This window comes from Miniopterus natalensis, chromosome 17 (assembly GCF_054644295.1).
Source record: "Miniopterus natalensis isolate mMinNat1 chromosome 17, mMinNat1.hap1, whole genome shotgun sequence".
Classification (NCBI taxonomy): domain Eukaryota; kingdom Metazoa; phylum Chordata; class Mammalia; order Chiroptera; family Miniopteridae; genus Miniopterus; species Miniopterus natalensis.
This window is the reverse complement of record NC_142097.1, coordinates 33,814,401-33,840,349: the sequence shown is the minus strand read 5'-3', so window position 1 is coordinate 33,840,349 and position 25,949 is coordinate 33,814,401. Positions and strand designations below refer to the sequence as shown.

Genomic DNA, 25,949 nt, shown 5'->3' with positions numbered 1-25,949 from the left:
AGCTCTCGTTTAAGGTTTAAAAAAACAAACTGGGCAGTGGGTCTGAGTTTCTTTTCCTTTAGTGAAGGTCAGTCTGTTTTCCAGCTACATTCACCTGGTGCTGAATTTCTGAAAGAAAGTTGTATGTGGAGCATGGTGAAGGCAATGACAGGAGAGGGCAGAATGAACTTAAAATATGCCATCCGACGAGATAAATGAGACAGAATTTTCCAGAATTGTATAAAGGAAACAATCCTGTGATCTAGGAAGCTCAATGAGTCTCTGGCAAAATAAAAAGAAATTCACACCTGGAAACATCATCAACCCTGTCACCCACCCACTACCAAGTAGCCACTCTCCTAATTTTGTGCTTCTCGCTCCTTTGCTGACACGCACACCCCGAGCTGTATTTTTACTTTTCACTTTTTTTTAATCCTGACCCAGCAAAAGGGAAAGGGGATGGAAGAGAGACAGACAGACAGACAGACATGACTGGCTACCTCTCACATGCGCCCTTGACCGGAACCGAAACCTGGGACCCTCAGTCCTCGGGCCAACGCTCTAACCACTGAGCCAAACCGGCTAAGGCTACTTTTCACATTTTAATTTAAGAGTTTAATATCCGTTCATGAGTCTGGTTGTTGCTATTAACTAAAAAGCTATATAACTTTGCTTGGCTTCAAATTAACTTCTCTCCCTATTTCACCAGAAGTGAAAACAACAGAAATTCTAAAATATTACCAGAGTAAACCCAAAGATACATAACCCGTATGCAAGACACAGTCACAGCAGCGAGTGGAAAAATTTCAATGAAAACTAGGTTAAATAGTAGGTGCCAAGAAGATACTTCAAATGATAACAACTGAGGCCTAATCCTCTTGCTTTTAAGACTAAAAGAATCACAGGCAAAGGAGGAAAAAAGATGCCATTCTCTGAAAGGCAAGAATCCTAGTCGTCCCTTGATGATAGTAAGAGGGGAGGGACGTTTAAGCCTTCTTTACCTATTCATGAGATCAAAAGAAATAAAGGAATCCCTTGGTGTTTTTATCATTTTCTTTTGCTACTACATCTGGCACCAGAGAGAAAACAGCACAATTAAAGCTATAATACCTCTTAAAATTCCTCTATAAATGCTTGTATCTCTTAAAGGGCCTGGGATTCAACTTCTCCAAAGATACACTGAATTTTAAACTACCCTAAAAAATCCAATCCCAATTTATTTATTTTCTTTATTTACAAAAAGTCATACAGAACTCTTACTGTGTATCAGGTGCTGTTCTAAGCCATCTTAAAGAAAAACTACCCAAAACTTGGAATTAAAGCAAAATGTTGAACTTCTGCATCCAGAATGGACTAACAGGGATTGGATTTAGCCTGTTGCTAGAAAACTTAAGACACGGATAAAATGTATGAAAAGAGTTTCCAGACACTGAACAACAGGTAGCATGGGACAGCGATCCTCGAGACAAGGGGAACAACTGGTATGAGCCCTCTGAATGCCCCAGCATGCTACTCATTTATTTAAGTACTGTCAATGGCTGCTTTTGCACTGTGATGGTGGGGGGAGCTGTCATGACAAATGCTATATGGCCCACAAGCCTAAAACATTTTCTACCTGGCCCTTTCAGAGTATGTTTGCACACCCCAGCCTTAGATTAAATTTAGGCTATTCCAGGGAAGTCAAGTAATTTACGTGTGTCCCAGAACAAAGCCCAAAAATATTTAAAGGAATACAGAAGAGCAGCCCTGAGCAACATTAAATTCACAATGTGTGGCATCCAAACAAATATTTCGAGGCATGTAAGTGAGTAATGCCGTTTGACCCATATTAGGGAGATAAATCAATCAACAGAACAGAGTGACACTTAAACCACTATGAGGAGCACACTCCAACTATTCAAGAAGGTAGGAGAGCGAAGCATGTTAAAAAGGCCTGGGAGATCTCTCCGCACACACACACACAGACGCGCACACACAACTTGTAAAAATGGGAAATACAGTGTTTGAGATAAAAAATACACTGGACAGGTAAATGATAGATACTACAGAAGAAAACATTAGGAAACATGAAGAGGCAGCAACAGAAACTACTGGAAACACAAAAGGGAAAAAGGCTGAAGAAAATGGACAAACCTATGTAATTTTATTAAACGATGTCACCACAATAAATTCAGTAAAAAAATTTTTTAAATGAACAGAACATTAGTGAGTTGCAAAATAGCATCCAGTGGGCTGAAATACATGTAAAGAAGGGAAGAGAAAAAATACGTGAATATGCGCTGCGAAAGACACTGTCAAGAGAGTAAGGCAAGCCCAGGCTTGGAAGATTTCGACCCCCTCTCTCCAAGGCTAACAGAATAAGCAGAGACAACCTGCGTGGGCACAGGAGAATGGAACAAGAGAAGCCACCTCCTGGGCCATAAAACAAATCTCAGAACACTTAACAGGACAGGACTCATATAAACTGTATCTTCTGATGACAGTGGGATTAAATTAGAAAGTAATAAAGGAAAGATATCAGGAACACCTCTCAAAACTTTAAAAAACACACATCCTTTTAAATAAGAGTGAGTCACGGGCAAAAATCCCAAGGTGCCCTAAAAAATGTGTTTAAGTTAATGACAAAAGAAAAACAAAACTCACAAGCTATAAAAGAAAAAGAAATCTGCAACTTGGAAATTAAAAATGAATTTAAAAATTAAAATGTGAAAACTTCTGAAAATTACAAAGGTCTGGTTCCGAAAAGCCTGAATGTACACTCTGGGAGGACACTGATAATGGGGAGGGTCTGCATGTGTAGGGGTAGAAGTGTATAAAGGAAATCTCTGTACCTTCTCCTCAGTTTCGCTGTGACCCTAAAGGTGCCCGTATTTAACGTTCTAAGGAACTGCCAAGCTGTTCTCCAGTGGCAGTCCTGTCTCACATTCCCATAAGCCCTGTGTGCAGTTCCAATCAGCCCACGTCCTCACCGACACTCATCACGCCCTTTCGTACACAGCCACTCAAGCGGGTGTGACGTGGACAGGGGGACTTCTCACCGGGATAGAAAGGCTCTCTATTTTGATTGTGGTTGTAGTTACATAACTGTATCCATCTGGCAAAACTCGTCAAGTCATACACTTAAAGTAATGAGTTTCGCTGTATGTAAAATTATTTCTCAATAAAGCTCAATGTTTTCTAAAAGGCTTACTTAAAATAACTAAGACTTAGTAAATAATGAGTTTTCGCTTTCACACCTAGGAATGTGTTATGATAAATGAACACAGATTCCCAAGACCACAACTTGTCCGATTCACTAAGACACCCACATGCTTTCTTACAGTTCTACAGTAAAAGGCATTCAAACTGTGCTGATAATCATCAGCATCTCCATTACAAGTCTGTTTATTTGGGTCACAATCATTAAGCTCACATGTAATTTAGTTGCTTCATGTTACACCTTTGTTTTTATCTGATCCCAGATATCCGTCCCTAACCCTTTTGAAGTACTTTTAATAGTTTATACGGAGTCCCGCAAAAGGGAAGCGACATTTCTTTTAAAGAGCTGATCTAATTTGGGGTGAACGTAACCTGACTAGACTGCAGCTGTCTTTGTGACATACCTTATCCTGACAGCTTAAAATTTAAAATGCAGTTATGCAGGATAATGGCTTTCCTATATACTGTCTCCGTACGGATTACTTTTAGTGCTCTCCCCCTGTGGACCAAACAACCAAGGACTCCGAGTGCCATGAAAACACTGGGGCAACTGAAGCCATTTTAGAGCTTCCACACGGGAGGAAAGATGGAGAAACAGCTACTTTTCACATATTTCAATGAACACACAGCTGTTTGGTTTCTGCAGAGACATACCCAAGAAACACCTAGATTTGGTCAAAAGTGTGTCCCTGTAATACTGGAAAAACCAAATACTGGGAGACAGCAAGGTCTAAGAGATCAAGGGACAAACTCTAAAGTTCAAATGCCAGCTCCGCCACGTCCCAACCACGTGTCTTCACGCCAGTCACCTAACCTCTCTGAGCTCTAGGTCCCCTCGCCAGCGAACTAGGGAATGGTACTCACCCCGCAGAGCAGAGGCGGCAATGCGGCGATAGCGCAACGACCACCTGGCATTCATGTGGAAAAACCAAGCTTTATTCCTTACTCGATTCGCCTGATTTATAAATTTACTTCCTCTCTTCTGTTCAGTATACGTCCCTCTCACTATAGCCCCTCACAGGAAAGGTCCCTAATTACAAGGTTCAAATAGGTATAAACTGAGAATACTCTTAGATCAATTTTGCAAATTCAACACCATGACATCACAAAAACTAAAACACTGAAAAAGCAGCACTTCTAAGACATTCTCCCCTAGAAAGACTATTTCTCTAACCAAAAACCATTAACGAAATTTAAGATGGACAGAAGAGAGCATCTGAGATCTTGCTCCCTAGCACATGGTGTCAGTGTAGCTCAAAAAACACATAAAAATTCTCTACAAGTTTGAGCATTTCTTACATTGACATAGGAGGCCTGGTGCTTCATGCTGGTCAATGACCAGTGGAAATGAGTCCTCATTAGCCAACGTCTTGCCTTTAGCACCAGCAGCCTCTTTGGAAAGGGTCCCTGAGATATCTCTTCAGAATAACTGGAGCTCTGAGGACATATTCAGTCTGATCACCATCATATAGACAAAGAAACAGGTCTGGGGAGATGATGTGACTTCCCCCCACACCATATAACTATGACGTGGCAAAGGCCTACGCAGAACTCGGGCCCGGGGGCATGCCTCCCTCCAGCTGCCCCCCTGCCCTCTCTTTACACGCAGCCCTGGGAGCTGAGGCGTGTGCAGGCTGCCAGGTACATGATGGGGACAGAAGTCCTGCGAGGCTGTTCCACAACAGAAACGACTAGAAATACAAGCAGCACAGGTCTTGCCAAGTGAGAATAAAAGTACTATATTGAGGAGTGACTGACAGCTCGCCCAGCACGGCCGGCCTGCCCGAGGAGCTGCTGGTTTGGAGTTCAGTAACAGGCCAACGCCTCAGTCAAGCAGCAGGAGCTCCCGAGGGAGCTGAGAAACAGGAACCCACCCAAGGGGTAGGACAGTAAAAAGTTAAAACTCGGCCCATCCATATGGCCCCGGACAGCGAAAAAATAAACCACGGCATCCTGTTAGAGGGGGATTCACAGAGAAGGCGGGCTCCTGGGACTAAAAAGAAAGGAAAAAAAGATACAAGACATAATAGACGGACGCTAAGTACTATACCAACTCTGTATAGTTAAGAAGCTGTGTATCTTCAGAATGACCTTGATAATAAAAATCTGACACTAAAACAAACAAACAAAAAAGGCAAACAAGGAAAAGATGAACAGAACATATGTTCCCCGGTTGTAATTTATCTAAGTCACAGGCTTAGCCAAATTTTGTAAAAACCTAAATTATCCCAAGTAGTAAAGGCCTCAGTGATAAAGACTAAGTATTATGAAGAAAAAAAAAATACACAAGGCAAACTGAGAGGTAATTAGAGCAGAAAACATTACAAAAGCTTAAATCTCACAGTTTGGCCATTTAAAATCTCAATAAGCCTGTTTCTTCTTTGCAAGACACTGGTGATGACTATAAGCAAATGTCAGTCAGCCTACTTTTGGAAGGTTGCTAGTGTTTTGGCTGAACACACTGTGTGTGTGTGTGTGTGTGTGTGTGTGTGTGTGTGTGTGTGTGTGTGTGTGTGTGTGTGTTACAGGATTTGCTTATTTAACCATAGTCATTAAAATTTTACAGGAAAAAAAATTTACGACAAACCTTCTGGAGAAGTTAATCAAAATTTCCGATTTCATGCAGCTGAACAAATCCAACAGCTTTTACTTGAACATGACAAAAACCACCTTTAAGTTGTTTGAAAAGCATGAAACAAGTAGTTTTACTTTAAGAAAAATAATGAAAACTTGACACCTATTTGAAAATTGACAAAAAATAAGCAAACGAGAAAAAGCTATCTGCTCATGTTTGTGTCTAGAAAACTAATTTCAGCCATTTGTGTCATTAAAAGCCAGTAACAATATTTTTGACTGCATGGCTGGACTGTTTACAATATTACAAACTTCAGAAAATGCTTGGCATTTATACTCCACTAGGAAAAAATGGGTTGGATCTTAAGGTTTTTTTAAACCTTTTAATATTTTGAGATGTGAAATTGCAAATTCCTTGGGTAACAGAACAAAAAATAATAGTACCTTTCCAGCAGTGAGTCACAATGAAATAATCTACAAGAAATAAGCCAAGTTGGCTACCCACTATTTTGTATGAGTATCAGAAATTTGGCTCATAGACACTTAAGGACACTATATCTCCAAAGAATCCAACTAGTCTCTGAATAGAAACCCTAGCTTATAAAAATTTATTCTAAAATATTCTTACGTAGGTACTCGGTTAAAAGATAACAAATAAGGTTGAATCTGCATTTCTCAAAAATCTTGTTCAGGTTCAAGGCCAAAATGATCATCCTTCTGCATGAGCACATGCCTAATATAATTCCTAATACAATTATAAGCTCTATTAAAGTCAAAACAGTGTTACCCATTTTGTCACTGACAAATGATTTTTTAAAATGCTTTACACAAAAGTATAGTTATAGTTTCTCTTTTGTAAGATATTGAATAAGTTGACTTTGGGGCACTGTTCATATTCCACATATTCTGCAAGGCACTGCACAGAATGCACTACTCCTGTGATTCCAAACACATCACAGCAGCAAAAGGACAGTAACAAAGAATAGATTTTCAAAACAAAAAAACTCTGAATAAAGACAATTTTATCTTTCTAATATTTACAACTTTTCTTTAAAAATATTTTTATTGCTTTCAGAGAGAGGAAGGGAGAGGGAGAGAGAGAAAGAGAAACATCAATGATGACAGTCACTGATCAGCTGCCTCCTGCACACCCCCTACTGGGGATCGAGCCCGCAACCTGGGCATGTGCCCTGACCTGGAATCAAACTGATCTCCTGGCTCCTGGGTCAACGCTCAACCGCTGTACCACACGGGCCGGGCCTTTTATTTATTTTTTCTTGCCTTATTGTATTAGCTAGGGCCTGCATTCTTTGGTAAATAGAAGTTTTGACGGAGGCCATCCCAAATTTAAAATATCACTACTGAGTATGGTGTTGGCTTTAGATTTTTTATAGGTAATCTTTATCATACTGACGATGTTTCTTTCTATTCCTAATTTGCTAAAAAATGTTTTTTTAATCATAAATGACTATTAAATTTTATCAATGGTTTTTTTCCACTTCTGTTGAGAGATCATATGGGTTTTCTTCTTCATTCTATTAATATGGTGAGTTACAATGATTACTTTTCAAATGTTAACCCATGTTATAGGCCTGGAATATCTGTCACTTGGTCCTGATGTATAATTCTTTCCATATATCACTGGATTCTATTTGGTAATATTTATATGTAAATTACACCAAGGGAGGGAGGGAGGGAGAGAGGGAGGTAGGTAGGTATTGGGTGTGTAAAAGTGAGGATAAAAAATTTACATGCAAAAAAAAGAAAAACATGACAGCAGAGCAGAATTATTTAATAGAAGAGTTAGTAATCCTCATTGAGACAATCTCCCCAAAAGGACAAAAAACAAATTAATTTTTAATTAGTCATTCTAGGGAGTGTAACAGCCAAATAATACAAGTACCAGAAAGAGGGAACCAAAAGAAAACTTAGAAAACATCAAAAGAGCAATTTTATTTTTTAATTTTTTTAATATATCTTTTTTGATTACAGAGAGAGGAAAGGAGTGGGAGAGAGAGAGATAGAAACATCAATGATGAGAGTCATTGATCAAGCCCGCAACCGGGCATGTGCCCTGACCGGGAATCGAACCCCAATCGCCTGGATCCTAGGTCGACGCTCAACCGCTGAGCCACGCCCGGCCGGGCTCAAAAGAGCAATTTTAAGAAATTTCCTCAAAATTATGTGTAGTACCTACATTTCCACATTGAAGGGGCCCTGGCAATGTATGGACCAAGAAACAAAATTGCAAAGTTTCAAAACGGTGGGAACAAAGCCAACATTCTGCTGGATGCTGGAGAGAAAAACAAGCCAGATACAAAGAAAAAGGTATGAAAATGGCTTCAGACTCTTCACCTGTAACACTAGACCAACGCCTTCAAAATTCTGAAGTAACGTTACTTACAAACAAGTATTTGTTACCCAGCCAAATTATCAATCAAGGTTATGGAAGAATAAAGACATCTTCAGACAAACAAAATCTACCACACATCAGCCCCAGCCAGAGTGGCTCGGTTGGCTGCGCGCTGTCCCAGGAACCAGGAGGTCACCGGTTCGATTCCCGGTCAGGGCACATGCCCAGGTTGCAGGCTCCATCCCCAGTAGGGGGCGTGCAGGAGGCAGCCAATCCTTGTTTCTCTCTCCCTCTTCCTTCCTCCCTCTCTAAAAAATTAATAAAAAAATTTTTTTAAAAAGATCTAATACACATCCTTTTTCAGGAAACTTCTTAAGGACTTATTCTGTCAAAATGAACACATAAAGCAAATGGGCAAAAGAGAGGAATGGGGTACTGTTTTTCCATTACAAATTTTATGTGATCAGTTGCATATATAACTTTAATGAAAACAAATGTAAAACAATTAGCCAAATACAATAAATGAGACATGTAATTTTTGCAAGTCATAACAGGACATTTAGCTATGTGAACTTACATTTTAAATCTAATATTTTTTAAAGTAAGCATATTATAGTAGTGGGGGAGTCTTTCTTTAATTAAACAAAGTAAATTAAACACACTCAAATCCTACTAGCAATACTAACTTTTATAGCTTTATACTCTCTCATGAAGAATCTGCCCAAAGCAAAAAATTGAAAAAAGCTGAACATTCATTATTGACATAAACAAAAGAGCTTCATAAATGAAATGAAGGGGCGGGGAATTTTCCTCTGTCAATTGCATGCAAATGAAACAAAGACGTGGCACAGTCCTTCAGTAATAAAGTTCTTCTTGAGTCTAACCACCCAAAGAGAGAGCTGACTATTCAAAAAAAAGGCTTCCAGAAAATAATGTTCTATACTCGTCTTTGTCAAAAGACTTCACCAAAACAAAAATACAACCGAAAATGGAGCAAGGGAGTGAGAGTGCAAAGGAGAGACAGAAAAACAGAGCTGAAATCTGTATATGCCACAGAGTTCAACGACAAGGAGAGAAACTTCCACATGACTTCAGGATACTGCCTTACTACGTCCACCCTTCCCATGTCAATTAGGCAGATTTAATCACCACATTAATCCCTAACATATTACTTATGCACATGGTAGTTTTAATAAACATTCTCACCAATTTAGAGAATTAACTGCTTAAAGAACTATAACAAGAAATATTTCCCTACTTCTGGATAAACTTTAAAACATAAAGAATTAAAACATTTTAATACCCTCTTCTTAAAAAGGTTTTCAAGTACGCAAATAATATTAATAGCATTGTTTTCAGCGCCCATGTGAAAACACTGAGTGAACACAGACAAGTTAATGAGAAAATACAGCATTTAGAAAGCTCAGATCACTAGAGTCAGGAGTTACTTAGGCATCCAAATAGCAGATTTCATTTTAAAATGTACTTGATTTTTTTAAAAAATAAAAATAAAGCATGATACTTAAATACAACATTAAGAAGTATTAAAGCAGAGATCCAAGGTCAAAAGCCAGAAGCTGTACTTCTGACATAGCTGGAAATGCAGGCAGCAGACTCATCTATAATCAAGATGATGATGAAAAACCAAGCTCTCCGAGGCAGCAAGCGTAACTGTAAAGCAAAGCAAGACACAAGAACAACAGAGACCTGGGGAACCCCCAGCGCAGCGAGCTAAACCAGGCACGTAACAAAAGCGGCAGTCAGCAAGGAAGGGGCCTGCAGGGGCCATGCCCCGAAAACCGGGAGAGAAGAGGCTTGGGGAGAGAGCCAGCCAAGTCAGGGGCTCCATCAACATCAAAGAGGGTGAGATAAATCAAAAGCACTGCCGAAAGTGAATGGCCATGTTGAATTGGTTAAGATCACCTATTTCCATCTCAACGGACGGGACGAAGAGTTTATCTTGGGGGAGGAGGAGGGGTAGAGACGCTTGGAAGAAAACAGACTTTAGTTATCATTCTTGCTGTCTGTAGTCCAAGACCAATAAAAGAGAAACTCTGAGTGATTTGTTTCTTCTTAAGGGCTACACTCACCAAACTGCGGAGCAGGCAAGATTCTAGCCGCTCGAATTGGGCCATGTCGGACCGAAAAGAGCTCCTGTGCTTCCCCACTGATCTGCAAGAGAAGGCAGGAAAATTTTCAGTAAACGAAAACACCGGGCAGAACATTAATATATGAAAATGAGATCTCCTAAATGTTACCATCATTTATTGTCTCAAATGTAACACACACACACACACACACACACACACATATTTATGGTTAATCATACACATTAAATATATTCCTAATTAAGTTATTAATATCTTTCGAAAACTGTAAGAGCATGCACTTGATATGACTAGCAGAACAAATGGTCTGTTCTGGAAGTCTCTTTAATAAACCACTAGAAGTCAGCACAGGTCCTGCAGGACTGCCTTCCATTTTAAAGCAAAGCAACTATGATTTTTTATTAGTATTCAGTTTCCCATACAAGAAAAAAGATAAATACTCTTAATTATTTTCAAAAGTAGATCTTAAATGTTGTAGTAAATCTCACAAATGTATTGTAAAAGAGAAAAGGCAAAATACATTGCAAAGAACACTGAGGTGAAATGTCAATGACCTAGTTACCCATTAGGGTTCTGCAACTACCTGTTAACGACTTTGAGTAAATCATTTAACCTCTATAGAAATTTTTTATATTCCTTTTTCTTTCTTGAACACATTTTAATAAAAGTTGTATATATTCAAGGTGCATAATGGGATGAATCAATAGACATATACATAGTAAAATGATTACTGCAGTCATCTCCTGAGAGTTACCTTTTTTGTGTGATGAGAACACCTGAAATCTACCTCTCAGCATTTTTCCAGTATTCAATACAGTATTATTAACTATAGTCACCATGCCTGAACATCAGATCTCTGGACTTATTCATACTAAATGACTACAACTTTGGACCCTTTGACCAGCATCTCCCCATTTCCCCCACCTCCCCTCCCCTAACCCTATTCTTTTGCATTTATAAACTGAGAAGGTAAAGGTGCTAAAAGACAAAGGTACTTTTAATTTCAATATTCTATGAATAAAAAATATGGAAGCATCATTAAATGTCATCATTTTTATTATACACATAACACTATATAATGACCATTTATTGAGTTACATCAGATTTATTACTCAGATATAGAGTACAGTAACCCATTAATCCACAAGTAAAAGGGATATACTAATACATGTGTCAAGTGTGGAAAAACAACTGTTTCTCAAAATTAGTGATTCAAGAGAAAAGTTTGTTGCTAATTGAAATATTGAGTAGATTAAATTTGAATTAGTTGAGAAAGGCCTTCCAGACTGCTTTAAGTGGTAATGTAGTTCCCAATACATTTTTATTTTTTTCCCAATACATTTTCATAATTGTCAATTGTTTGATGGAATATGTAATATCAGATAGGGAAAATGGCAAACATTATACAACTAGTTCCAAATACTCAAAAACTTTAAACAGATATAATAATGATAAACATTCAAGAGAGGAAACATGCTGATGGTATTTTTTTTAAATAGGCCTGCCAGACAAGCAGTTTAAGATATCAACAGTGTATACATTATAAAATAAAAGGCTTATAAATCTTCCAATATTAAACTATAAATCTGTAGAGCTGCCTTTTAGATTAACTACTTTTTTAGATCTTCATCTTCTATCAGAATTTAAGTGCAGCAACCTATAAATATTTTTGTTTCTTATAAATGTTAAATTATGGTAATGCCTAAAGAGCCATCATACTCATTTTGCTTATAAAAATTATTACAACTTATTTATTGGCCACAATGGCAAATCCCTCTAATAGCACCTGGGATGCAGAGATATGAGGAACGCTTGGCTCTCAAACTAACTATGCAACAATAGCACCACCTATCACCAATTAAACACAAAGCCTATAAACTCAGCATAGCAAACTAAGAATTTTCTTTCTACAGATTCCTTTGAGAACATGAATTTTGTAAATGAAAACCATGGCCATTATATACTGTAGCTCTTAAGTCTACATTTCATTATTATAGAATAAAATTTTAAATTTAGAAAAACCTCTAAAAGTCCTTTTGTTTGACACCCAAAGCAGTAATTACACACCGTCTGACATCTAAAAATCACCATCTCTTTGATTTTAAGCATACTTTCACTGAAGGGATGTCACTAATGTTATCCAGTTTTATTATAGATTCATTATTGGCTCTCTCCACCAAACATGCCAAGTCATTTACTTTTGGAAAATAAATTGTCTGTTGGGCAATGGATAAATAATACTCTTCTTCAATATACATATTATTTCTTATATTAACAAGGAAATAAAAAATAGAACTTGCATTGAAATTGTAATCAGAGTGCTGAAAACCACTTCCCACTATCACAAATAACGTTTATACCTATAACAAATCATAGTACTCTAACACAAAATCTGCCCTATTCTATTATTTCCATATGCCGCAGGTCTAGCACTTAACTTTTGGTTATATCAAATAAAGCCCTAAAGTTTAAAAAAATTAGTCAGGTTTAGCTGAGCTGCTGTACTAAATTACACTAAATAAAAATAAGAATGAAACGAGCCTGCCTTGGCATACTCACAATATAACAAACATTTGTTATCACTGGACTGATACATAAGAGCTTACTTTGATACAGAAAAACCTTCGGAAATCTCAACACACAATGTTTTTCAGAGTAATGGCTTTCAAAACAAACCTAAATGCCAGCTCCTACTCTAAACCCCTCTTTAAATGTACAGCAACAAACAGGTAGGAAAAATAACATTAGGACTGATTATAAAATGCTTCCTCACATTCATTACCCGTCCTTTACTGCCTCTAAGTTAAAGGTCCTAGAAGCTTTGTTTAATTATAAGATAAGGGAAGGAAGAGGGGAAGAAACATTGTCACTATTTATAGACATTTGTGAATATGTTAAAATCAAGATTGGTATAAGCATAATTCTAAAGTATCCTAAGTGAGTCATAAATGTCAGGCTTCCCAGAGAGAACAGTGTGTGTAAGTTCTATCCTGGACTATTCTAGAACAAAGACACTGCTAAGAACGTGTATACAGATAAGATGGGCACATTTTAGAAAGGACACAGAGGATGGACATGTCCTTACAGGCTCTGCTTTAGCTGCCGTTTTCGAGTGCCTCTAATATTTTATACAGTATATGTTCACTGGTAATTTTGCTCTCAAGTAAGTGTCAAAACTGATTACATTTATTAAAGGCTTTCAAAGCGATTTTTAGGTTTCTTAAAGAGAGCTCACTGAAAATGGCAAAGAACCTCAGGGATGAGGATTTTCTAGATCCTAAACAGAATCACCAGGAGCTGTAAATTCACTTTTAAACCAACAATAATAATAAATCCAAGGGCAGAGCTACAAGGAAGGAGCGCACCGAGCAATGTTCCACCTTCCTGGCAACTGCGGTTACTTGGGGAGAGGAGGAAAGCTCTCCAATCGCTCCTCATGGGTCTTTGCCTTTGTTCTTACTGGCATTTTAATTTCTGATGACAGACTTTTGTTGTTTGGAGCATAAACCGGACGTACCAGTTTGGAGGCACAATAAGGAGAACAAAGAATGATTTGTTCACACTGTAGGAAAAAAATCTTTTCCAACCATAGAAAATAGCTTTCGCATGGTGAAAATATGCAAATTACATACCAAACCAAAAAAGATGGGGGGAAAGTACAAGTTTAGAATCTCACAACTCAATCTAAGGCAAGAGGAAATTATAACAGCCGAGACAATAATACATACAGAGAAAAGGCTATAAAAGTTGTGGGAGAGCTTTATAAGGGCTTTTAGAGAGTTCTAAAAGCAACTGAAGGTCAGCTAGCCCTCAGAACCAAACTGGTTTCTGAAACCCTGATGGCCCTTCGGACATATCTGACTGCAAAATAGAAAATTCAATCAAATACCAAGGATAATAACACTGATGCTTCACAACGACGCAGAATCAGGACAAGAGTACACATTTACTCCCCAGCTACCCTTCAGACACTGGCCAAATGGAGAAGTGTGGTCTGCAATTGATTCTTTTTAGCAAACTTTATTAAAAGAGGACAGACATAAAAATAACGCATCAATCATATGCATAGGTACAACTTAATAAATTTCCAATGTTAATACACTTCTGTTACCAGCACAGACATAAGAAACAGAACATTAAGGGGCGTCCCCCACGCCCCTTCCCAGTCACAAACCCATCTCAAAAACCATAACCACTATCCTGAACTTGTAATACTTACATAAGTTTTACTTGTAAAACTTTATTTAAATGAAATCACATGTTATGTATAGTAGTTCCCCCTTATCTGTAGGGATATAGTTCCAAGACCCTCAGTGGGTGCCTGAAACCATGGATGGTACTCAACTCTGCATGTACACCATTTTTTTCCTATAATACATACCTCTGATAAAGTTTAATATATAAATCAGGCACAGTAAGAGATTAATAGGAACGAATAAAATAAAGCAACGATAACAATATACAATAATCTGAAAAAATTTTTTTCAGATTATCCTTCAAACCAACTGTAAAAACTTGCCAAATACCTCATTAATTAATGAGTTAAATAAAACTTATGACACATGCCCAGCCAGGCGTGGCTCAATGGTTGAGCATTGACCTAGGATCCAGGCGATCAGGGTTAGATTCCTGGTCAGGGCACATGCCCGGGTTGGGGGCTCCATCCCCAGCAGGGGGCATGCAGGGGGCAGCCGATCAATGACTCTCATCATTGATGTTTCTCTCTCTCTCTCTCCCTCTCCCTTCCTCTCTCTGAAATCAATAAAGATATTTTTTTTAAAAAATATTATGACGTGTCCATTTTATAGTTGTGAGCATCATGATTTTACCATTTTTAAAATAATGTCATAAAAAATACTACTATAAATATTCTTGCACATGTCATTTGGTGGACACATTTCTTCTGGGTGTGCTAGCTTCTATATTAGAAATATGTGCATATTTGGTAGATTTTAACAAAATATTTTACCCGTTACATTTCCACCAGCAATGTCAGAGCTCTGCCTGCTGCTCACCCTCTCCAGCAGTTAGTGCCGGCCGGCCGTTCCGGTGGGTGTTCAGTAGGATTCACACTGTGGTTTTAATTTGCATTTTCTTCATGGCTAAGGAATTGCTTTCATATGCTTACTGGAACTTAGTTAAACTACTTCATGAGTGACTGTTAAAGCCTCTTGCCCAATACAGTTGCCTGATTCTAAAAGATTATGGATTTAAATTTATTGCACCCAGTGAACAAAATGTATAAACCAGTCTCTGGAAAAGCAAGGCTCCTCAAACTAAACAGAGCAGCAGTCTTTATTACAGCAGCCCTCCTCCCGGGCAGACGCTGGACGACGTTTGTCCGAAGGGCCTGGATTTCCAGAGGTGTGTGCGCGCGAGAAGCAATACCGACCCTGAGTGAGGTCCGCGAACCAGCACGCAGCTCCGGAAAAAGGCAGGGCCTCCTGAACCTACCCAAACTCGTTTAATTCCAGATCCAGTCACGAGCAACCTTTCCACCCAACTGAGGTACAAATGCTTGGATTATACTAAAATGACATCCCGTGACATAAAAAAAATATTGATTTGTAAAAACTTCATATAAAGGTTCAAAGCAAATTCAGTCGCTGCTAAAATCGCTGTTTCCCCATAACTCAAGCAGTTTCAACACGAATCATAATGATTAGCAGTTCTTTTTCTTCACAGATACTTTAACAAGCTTTAATCTTTAGAAGAAAAAAAATTAAAAGAAGTACTGATTTACCTGTTTTTCAAAATGGCTACATCTTACGTAGCAAATCACTTCTAGGCTGGAAATATGAATTAAAAGACCAAGCTTAAGCCACCAGACACGAAAGACAACAGCAAAAGAATTCCTCGTGTGTAACTCAAGCGCATCCTGACTTTCAGTCAAGTCTCTCATGGAGCCCTGGCGGGTGGCTCGGCTGGCGGAGGCACCGCCGCATGTGCCCAAAAGGCTGCAGGTTCGATCCCCAGTCAGGGCGCATTCGGGGAGGCAACTGATCGATGTTTCTTTCCCTCTCTCTCTCCCCCACTTCCCCTTTCTCTAAAATCAATAAACATATCCTCGAGGATAAAAATCATATATATATTTTCTTCTTTCATGTCAAAGTTCTCTAGACAATAACGGCTCTGGTTCCCCTAGGAAGTCTAAAGCAGTAAAAGCAGTCAACAGGTGGGACCCTGGAAGGTTTTTGGTTGTTTTTTTCCCTCCCCAAAATAATGGCCTATGGCAACAATGCCAAATATGTACAACATGCCAGTTCATCAGTTACAAGTATCACACAGCAACAACATCAATGATTCTAACAGTTTATAAATCTGACTTCTGTTTATTAACTATACAAATTTGCTAAATCTGAGTTTGGCTTTTAAAATAAGGGTGATGACATATCTATCTAACAAGGCAACTGTGTTAAATTGTGTATTTAAAATACATAACACATAGTTGGCACTCAAAAGATAGCTAAATCAAGAAGATGCCTGCTGAATGAATGAACTGATAAATAACTGAGCCTGTACTGGCCTCATCATTCAATCTCAGTGGTATTTAGTGTAATCTGCCATTGCCCCACTGTTCTCAGAGCATGTTAATATTTAATACCTGGAAATCTGTTAATGCCATATCACAAAACACACTTCGGTACAACTCATTCTTGAGCCCACTGATGTATTGCTTCCTACACTTTACCAAGATGATAAGCAGCACCTCGTCTGTGCGCCAGTTTTTATCACACTAATCGTCACACTCCTGCTTCAAGGCCAAGGCAGTATCTCCAGCCTCTGGGACAAATGCCCCACACTCGTTCCAACCTTTAAGTGTTTATATGATGTTTTTACCTGCAACAGGTTTTCTTACCAACAGTGACGTAAAAACAGCCCATGTAAATAAACAAATGTAGAGTTATCCATCTTTTCTAACTGTTTCACATGGACTAACTGTACACACACAACTGAAAAGAAGTTCCTTAAAAAGATCATCATTTAGTCCTGGCCGGGAGGCAAAGTTGGTGAAATGATATTGTCCCAATAGGCCAACATTGTGAGTTCGATCCCCGGTCAGGGCACATACAAAAATCAAGCAATGAATCCATGAACAAATGAAACGACGACTTGATGTTTCTCAGTCTCCCTCTCTCTCTCTATCCCTCCCACCCCCGGCCTTCTTCTAAAATTAATAACTTTTAAGAGATCATCGTTTATTAGTTTTAAAGTTCAAAAGTAGCACCAAATAAAACTTTTTCATTAAGGAGGAAAATGTTGACTGTGGACTTTAGTTATTAATACTGTGTCAATACTGATTCGATTTTCAAATGCACCTCACTAGTGTACTTTCCACTAAATTTTTATATAAAACTAAAACTGTTAAAAAATAATATATACAGGTGGGGCAAAAGCAGGTTTACAGTTGTGAGTATGCAAAACAGTTTATTCCTGTATTATTATTTATTAATTATTGTATTATTTTCCTTATGAACTGTAAATCTACTTTTGCCCCATATATAAATTTTAACATTCCTTGATACCCCCTACCCCCAAAATAGGGCTAAAAGGTAAAAAATATACAGAAATGGAGGGAATGAATATAAAATGATGTCTTATACTAAGGAATTCAGTTCCTAAAGCAACAAAAGGGCCTCACGTAGCCTATTTAAATATATAAGTATATAGTTATCACTTTGCTGTTTCACATGTACTAATCATACAGACACTGCAACTGAATTGATGAAGTCCCTTAAAAATTTTTTTTCATTACTTTGTTTTAACTTAAAAAGCCACAAGAATAATTTTTTTAATTAGGGAAAAAAGGTAAAAGTAAAAAGAGAGATGGGGAAGGGGTGGGAGCGATCATCTTCTACACTAAGGTACTCGGTTACTAAGCAACAAAAGGACCCCACCTAGCTACATGGGTGGTTATTATAACTACAGAGCAATTTCTAATAAGAGCTGATAGTCTCTCTCTAGAGTTACCCTGTGAGCCAATTCGCAGATATATTTTCACTTTAGACATAAATAAACAAAGAAAAGTATTCCCAAAAAAATAACCAAAGAGGTATCAGAATCTCCTATTAATATAACTGTATTCAAAACCATTTCAAAACTCAGGCCTTTTTTTCCTCTAACAAGTCTCACTGCCAGGGGTGTATTTTCCATATTACAGCTCTACTCCAACAATTTCAAAAACTTAAGATAGCACAGTCTGGGGAAAGCATTCCTAACAGTAAAAAGTAATTCTTTTGAAAGCTTCCAAAAGGAGGAGGAAAAGGGAGGGGACACGGTTTCTGCTTTATTTTTGCTCACCTAACCGCAAACGGCCAGGGTAGGGTGTCAGTCTCTCTCTAACCTGCTCCCCACGCCGCCAAGAGGAAAAAGGCAAACCGCGGAAACCACTTAAAAGGCATATTTGTGAGGGCTAACAACTTGGACAACAGATATTTGCTAACCACACAGAGCGGACGGCAACTGAGCCTATAGTTTGGTCTTGACGCTAAATTCAAAATACAAAAACTTGAGGCAAAAGGAAGTGAGTTTCACGAACAACGTGGAAAGCGCAGAACACGAATAATGAACAGAACTTGTCATCAGCTGCATACGCCCCCATTTCTGCGCACACACAGAGAGGAGTATTTTAAGGCGACTTTAACCTTTCCCCTTCAGCCTGATTTTTGAAAGGAAGATCAAAGGAAAACAGTTTAAACTCACACGGGCCTCCAGTTACGAAACACAGATTGAGACATTACACTTCAAAACACCAGCCATTACTTCAGCACCACCAATCCAAATACCATTCCGGGCTTTGAAGCAGCCCTAATGGTATCTTCCATTTGCAAGTAACACTTCTGTAGTCAAAAGATCTTACTCGGGGTAGATGTTAATGTAAAACCACTCAGACTACACAGACACACACGCCTGGAGGCAGACTGGAAGGTGTTCAGAAGTCAATGTAACACCATTACAGAGAGTGTCGGCCTAGCAGCTGTCATAAACACTTCATACTCACTCAGGGACACCAACTGGACTCCCTTTAACTCGTTATTTCATTTTGTGCCGAATGTGTCCAGTTGAAAAGAGAGAGAGAGAGAGAACAGTGGTACGGATTAGCCAATTTTGGCTTATAGCCTTTTTCTACTTTTAAAAGACTGAGTCTGTCATATTTTATTGGGATTGTAAACCTATCCTGATATGATCTGTTGATGGAAGATAGTTTTGCAATAGATATCTAACCGAGGAGAAACTGATCACATTAAGTGAAAAAAACACCCAGGTTTTTCTTTTGTAAAAGAGATTCACTAACTTGTAAGATTCACAAGATGATTAAAAAAAAAAAAAAAAAAAGTGACTGACAACCCTGATTGTAGTAGGCAGTAGAACAATTAGAACTCTCTGATTTTGCAGGTAGAGGGGTATAATGCTACAACCTCTCTGGATAATGCTAGGCAATTTCTAATAGAGTTAAATATATGCCTAACCTACAGCCCAGCAATTCCTACTCTTAGATACTTACTCAAGAATACAGTGCATATATGTACCGTTACATTCATAGAAGCTTTATTTAGTGCAGCCAAAAGCCAGAAAAACAAATGCCCATCAAAGGAATAGCTAAACAAACTGATATATTCAATCAGTAAAATAAAAATACAAACTACTGCTACATGCAACAACATAGATAAATTTTAAAAATACAATGAACAAAAAAGACACACAAAGGAATACATACTGTGTACCTCTATTTCTATTAAGTTCAATACAGGCAAAACTAATCTGTGGTCAGAATAGTGATTGCCTTACCTGAAATTAGGGGCCATACTGACTGGGGGACTTACTGAGTAAGAAAATGTCTCATGTAATAATACATGTGCACACCTATGCATACACAGTTATGTAAATGCACACGCAGAGTTAACCTACAGACTTGAGATTTGTATATTGTATGTTATAACAATTTTTAAAAAGATATCTATCGTAAATAAACTGTGATATATCACACAATAGAATATTATTCGGCACTAAAAAGAAACGAGCTATCAAGCCAAGAAAAGACATGGGGGAAACTTGAATGCGTAATTACTAGTGAAAGAGGTCAATCTGAAAGCACTACCCTGTGTGATCGCAACTACATGTGTGACATGCTGGAGAAGCAAAACTATACGGACGGTACAAAGATCAGTGGCTGCCAGGGGTCGGGGGGGAGTACAAGGATTTCTAGAGCAGCGAGGAGGCAGAGCACAGAGGATACTTAGGGCAGTGAGGCTCTTCTTTATGATACTATAATGGTGGATACATGTCTATACATTTGCGAAAATGCACAGAAAGTACAGCACCAGAAGTGAACCCTAAAGTAAACCATGGACTGTGAGCGATAATGTGTCAGTGTAGGTTCATCACCTGTATCAAACGCACCACTCTGATGTGGAATGTTGCCAGTGGGGATGTGTTTGTGGAAGCAGGAGATATATGGGAACTCTCTGTACTTCCCGTTCAATTCTGCTATGGTATAAAACTGCTCTGAAAATAAATTCTATTTTTTTTAAATGTTATATAGCAAAGAAGCTGAGCTACTTAAATATAAGCTTTAATTTATTTTTTTTTTTTAATATATCTTTATTGATTTCAGAGAGAGGAAAGGAGAAGAGAGAGAGAGAGAGAAACATCAATGATGAGAGAGTCATTGATCGGCTGTGAACCCACAACCCGGGCACGTGCCCTGACCAGGAATCGAACCCTGATCGCCTGGATCCCAGGTCGACGCTCAACCACCGAGCCACGCCCGGCCGGGCTAAGCTTTACTTTTTTTATCTATAAAATGGGAATATCACTAACTAGTAAAATTGACAGAATAAACAATAATAGGAAATGTGCCTAAAATAATGTGTGGTATACTCTATTTAAATTATAGATATTTGTATTAATACTGTGAAGCCTTACAAAGTAGTACAAGTGTCAAAACTCCCCCAGGCATCCCATCACTCCTCACTGCTCTATTGCTCTCTATTCGTACCTCCATCCGAACATTAATCTCATGGGCTAAGGTTTCTCGACCTCAGCACTATTGACTTTGGGGCTGGACGATTCTTTGTTGCGAGAGGTTGTCCTGTGACACTGTAGGATGTTTGGCAGCATCCCTGTCTTTTACCCACTAGATGCCAATAGCAACTCCCAATTGTGACAACAAAAAATGTCTGCAGAACTAGCCAACTGCCTCCTTGGGGCAAAATCACTTCCATTTGGGAAGCACTGACGGACGACTGCAATTATGTAGTGACATTTTGCATAAGTAGAATATAACCTCCCGGTGGTCTTAAATTACATTTGTATCTCCTAACACTTGGCATAGGCCCTAAAGTTTCAGCGTTGCTGAATGGAAAAATTATTAATTACTGACAATAGGGATTTGAGGAAGGGACAGATCACCAATGGGGTGGAATGACAACATACAGCAAGAGATTACAGAGCTTAGTTTGGATCTTTCTGAAATTGAGTCTCTAGCACACTTAGATGAAAATATCCAGCAAAAGGCTGACATCTTAAAACAAATCTATTAAACATACATGCACATATACGCACATATGTAATATATATAAACATACATATGCATATACATGTATCTTACTAACTGCCAGATAATGTAGTTGGCACAAGAGATTTAAAGATCATTAAGACAGGATCACACACCTCCCCCTAAACTTCCATCTTTGAAAACCCTCGAGCCGGCCCGGCCGGCGTGGCTCAGCGGTTGCGCATCAACCTAGGATCCAGGAGATCGTGGCTCTATTCCCGGTCAGGGCACATGCCCGGGGCTGCGGGCTCGACCCCTAGCAGGGACTGTGCAGGACACAGCCCATCAATGACTTTCTCTCATCATTGATGTTTCTACCTCACCCTTCCTCTCTCTGAAATCAATAAAAATATATTTTAAAAAAAATTTTAAACCCTCAAGCCCAAGGACCCAGTGCCTTTCCCTTCCCCCTCTCCTTCCCTCTCAGGCATGCATCTCCTAAACTCGAAGGGTCCCCACCAGACTTGCAACCAGGGGAGCAAAGGGCAGAGGCAGCTCATCTGGGGCTAACCCCCTGTACCTGTCCCCAAGGTCCCCTTTTCTCTGACTCTCCAGTGAACTGACAGCAGCCCTGCCTTGGCTCACTTCTTTGCCATAACGTTTCCAGAGAGCCGAAGCGGCCTCACCCAGTCTCCTGTTGCTGCTTCTATCCTAGGCCCTTCCTTGTTTCACTGTCTCCAGCTTTAATAAATGTACTCTCAAAACAAACAAACAAAAAAAAAGACATGACCACAGTTCTAGGGAGGCTTACAAAGAATTCTCCCAACTGCTTATGTAAACTCAAGATTCCCAAAAAGTACTGGAACGCACGTCCAAAGTGAATCAAAAATTAGGAAACCAGAAATTTTCAGTTTTGAAATTATTGCAAAAAAAAGAGAAAAGAAATTATTGCAAAATAAAAATCCCACCATGAGCTACACACACATATCCACCAGAATGATTAAAATTTAAGACTGGCAGTACCAAAAGACTGAGAGTGTGGAGCAAATGAAACTTGCGTACACTGCCGGTGGAGGTACACACTGGTAAACCCCTGGGGAAACTCGGTGATTCTTCCTAAGGTGAAACGTGCACACCCTGCGACACAGCGAACCCACTCCCAGGTCCATGTCCTGCAATCGTCCACCACGAAACACGCAAGAATGTTCACAACAGCTTTATTCATGACACTCAAAAGCTGGAAACAATAAAAATTTTCTATTTGTTGTACACCAGATTTTTTTAATGTGCTGATTTCGTGATAAAATACTACACAGTAGAAATAAGAACAAATTACTACTACACACAATTACACGAAAGAATCTCGTAGCCATACCGTTAAGAGAAAGCAGCTAGACACGAACGAATACAGACTGTGTGAGCTGCAGCCATATTTTCTTTAGGAAGCTCAAGAACAAAACAACAATCTGCGGTGACAGAAGTGGGAACAGTGATCGCTCGGAAGTATGAGGACAGTATCGGGGGGGAAATGGCATGAGGGACTCTTCTGAGCTGCCGGAAACGCTCTGTAGCTTAATCTGAGTGACATACAGGTTATATACATTCACACAAATTCAATGTGTATGCTTAAGATCTGTGAACTCTACTCAATATATTCAATGAATTTCCTAACAAACAAAAAAAACGCCTCCACAGACTCCTAAGTCAGCTTGTGTCCAAAGAATATTCATTTCAGAGTAGAAAAACATCAAAACTACTTCAAACAAGAAAGATTCCAATTTACCATAATAAATTTCAAACTCACTTGAAGCAGACTGCCTATATTAAATCAACAGAAGCTACATAGCGCCACTATTAAAACGTAAGTTAAGAGGAGGGCAATATAAGTTAGGATTAAACTTCAGATGCAAGACTTCTCTAAAGCAGCACTTTAAGAAACATGCTCTAGAAAAAACTATCTTCCTCCACTAATACGGGTGGATTCCAGAAGCTACTTCAATATTATTCATGACAGCCAACGCTCTTCTACCACAGACAACTAAAGAACCACCCATTCCTTCTACTTCCAGTAAGAAGAAACTGGACCAAAGAAAACAAGGCCCTATTCTCAACAAAGGCAATTTTTTCCAATGGGGTCCATACTCAAGCTTGTTCAGCTCGCCAGTTACCCAAATCACTGACTTCACATTGCTCCCAAAAGAAACCCATTAAAATGGTTCCCTGGCTAGCAATCTTGACATGGCACGGTCTATTGGCACCCAACTTTAATAAATAATAGACTAATTGGTATTTCCCTCAAATATGCCTTTGCGTGTTTTCCCTAAAGCTTTAGGGCAAATATTTCCTTTCAAGGGTTGAAAACAGCTGCACTTCTCTTAGCTCAATATGTTAGCGACACCTAGTGTTCCATCTTTGAAATGCGATATTCAAAGTTCCAAGAAAACACTCCAAATGACAACTTAGTGAACCTATAAATACACTGTTTCATACAATGCAACTGTTATCTTCTAGGTGATGTGATGAATACATTTTCAAGTTTTTTAAATATATGAAGCATTTCCAAAGATGATGAGAAAACTAAGTAGCCATTTAAACACAGCAAAAATATATAGAAAAATATCATGAATTTTACAAGGTACAATCTTGGATTTCTTGTCCATTGAAAATTTTAAATAAGAATGCTTTATTACTTATGATACAGAATAATTTTTGCCTTATATAATTGTTGTGTTACAACTTCAATTTACTTAGTAATTAGTAACTCAAAAATAAAAAGGGATATAATATTACTATTTTAAGGCATACAATGATTCACCTGCCTTATATAATTGTTAACATGCGTCTAAGTCTAATAATCAAATTGTACTTCTTCTAAAACTATGCCACCTTCCATACCAGATAGCACCAGTCCCAGGTCAAGACTTGGAAATGTCTTGGACTCTTCTCTTCTGAATGTTTCATCAGTTACCATAACAACGAACTGAGTTCAGGGTCTCAACATCTCCCATTTAGAAAATGTTGGAAATGACTCCTAACTGGATTCATAATCTTTTCTTTTCCCTTTATTCTTTATTCATCCTGCTGCCACTGCAAAATCAATCTTTATTAAATATGGATTCGGGAATGTATCTCTGCTACACAAAGATTTTTAATGAGTTCATACTGGCGGAAAGATTAATGTATCCAACTCCTCATCTTGCACTTCAAATCCCCTTGAAATTTTTATCTCTCATCCCATGTCCATGGAGAGAGTACAACCACTAAAATGAATGTTAATAATCACAGAGATGTTATTTGTGTTAAATTAAATAATACATGACTCCACAATGTCTAAAACATACTCGCTGTCATAAACAACTCCTCCTGCAACTGGATCCCCTGTTGATAGTGCTTGTCAAACCATGTTATAAAGGTCCAATTATTTTTATTTATTTCCATTCTGACACAGAGAGATACTTCTGTAAACTACAAACACATGTTTGGATGGTGTGCAACTGGCAAATCACTATAGGCTTCTAAAAGCTTACTCTCATATTCTGTACTTACCTCGTTGCATACAGCAACAGACATTTCATGACCAATTTAAAACCAAACTTACTATCTTTCCACCCAAATCTGCTCCTTATCGGATCTTTCCGATTTTTACAAGAGCCCTCCATCCTCTGTTCAGAGTCTTCCAAGTGGCTTCTACAACTCAATTTTTTAATGGTCAAAAAATTTGTACAGAATATTCCTAAAAGATATTCAAATGGCCAACAAATACATGAAAAAGTGCTCAACCTTATTAGTCATCAGAAAAATACTAATTAAGACCACAAGGTATCACCGGTCGGAATGGCTAAAATTAAAAAGATGAGCCACTGGCGTTGGCGAGGATGTGGAACAGCTCACGCACTGCTGGGGGGATATAAAACGGCACAACTGCTTTGGGAAGAGGTTTGGAGTTTGTTATAAAACTAACCACAGCGCTACCCTATGAAGCAGCAGCTCCACTTGTAGGTATTTACCTAAGAGAAATGAACACGCATGTTTACAAAAAGATTTTTTTTTAATCTTCCCAACAGCTTTATTCATAATAGGAGAAAGCTACAAAAAGCCCAGCTCCCCATCATTACGAGAAGGAATAAACTATGGTGTTTTCATACCTGGGAACACAACAGCAGTAAAAGGAAACAAGCCACACGGGCGCATCTCAGAAACATCGCGCTGAGCCGGAGCAGCCTTACAGGGAGCGGCGGGC

The 25,949-nt window shown here is 38.6% G+C and overlaps 1 protein-coding gene across 3 annotated transcripts in view; it reads right to left on the bottom strand.

The window, feature by feature from the left end:
• The window catches only part of BCAS3 (BCAS3 microtubule associated cell migration factor), a 420,091-nt gene that overhangs the window by 375,175 nt on the left and 18,967 nt on the right, over nucleotides 1-25,949 (bottom strand). For all 3 annotated transcript variants that reach the window (XM_016203603.2, XM_016203611.2, XM_087826254.1), the window contains one exon: nucleotides 10,195-10,276. In XM_016203603.2, coding sequence (XP_016059089.1) covers nucleotides 10,195-10,276 — 82 coding nt within the window. The remainder of the gene's footprint in view (nucleotides 1-10,194; nucleotides 10,277-25,949) is intronic.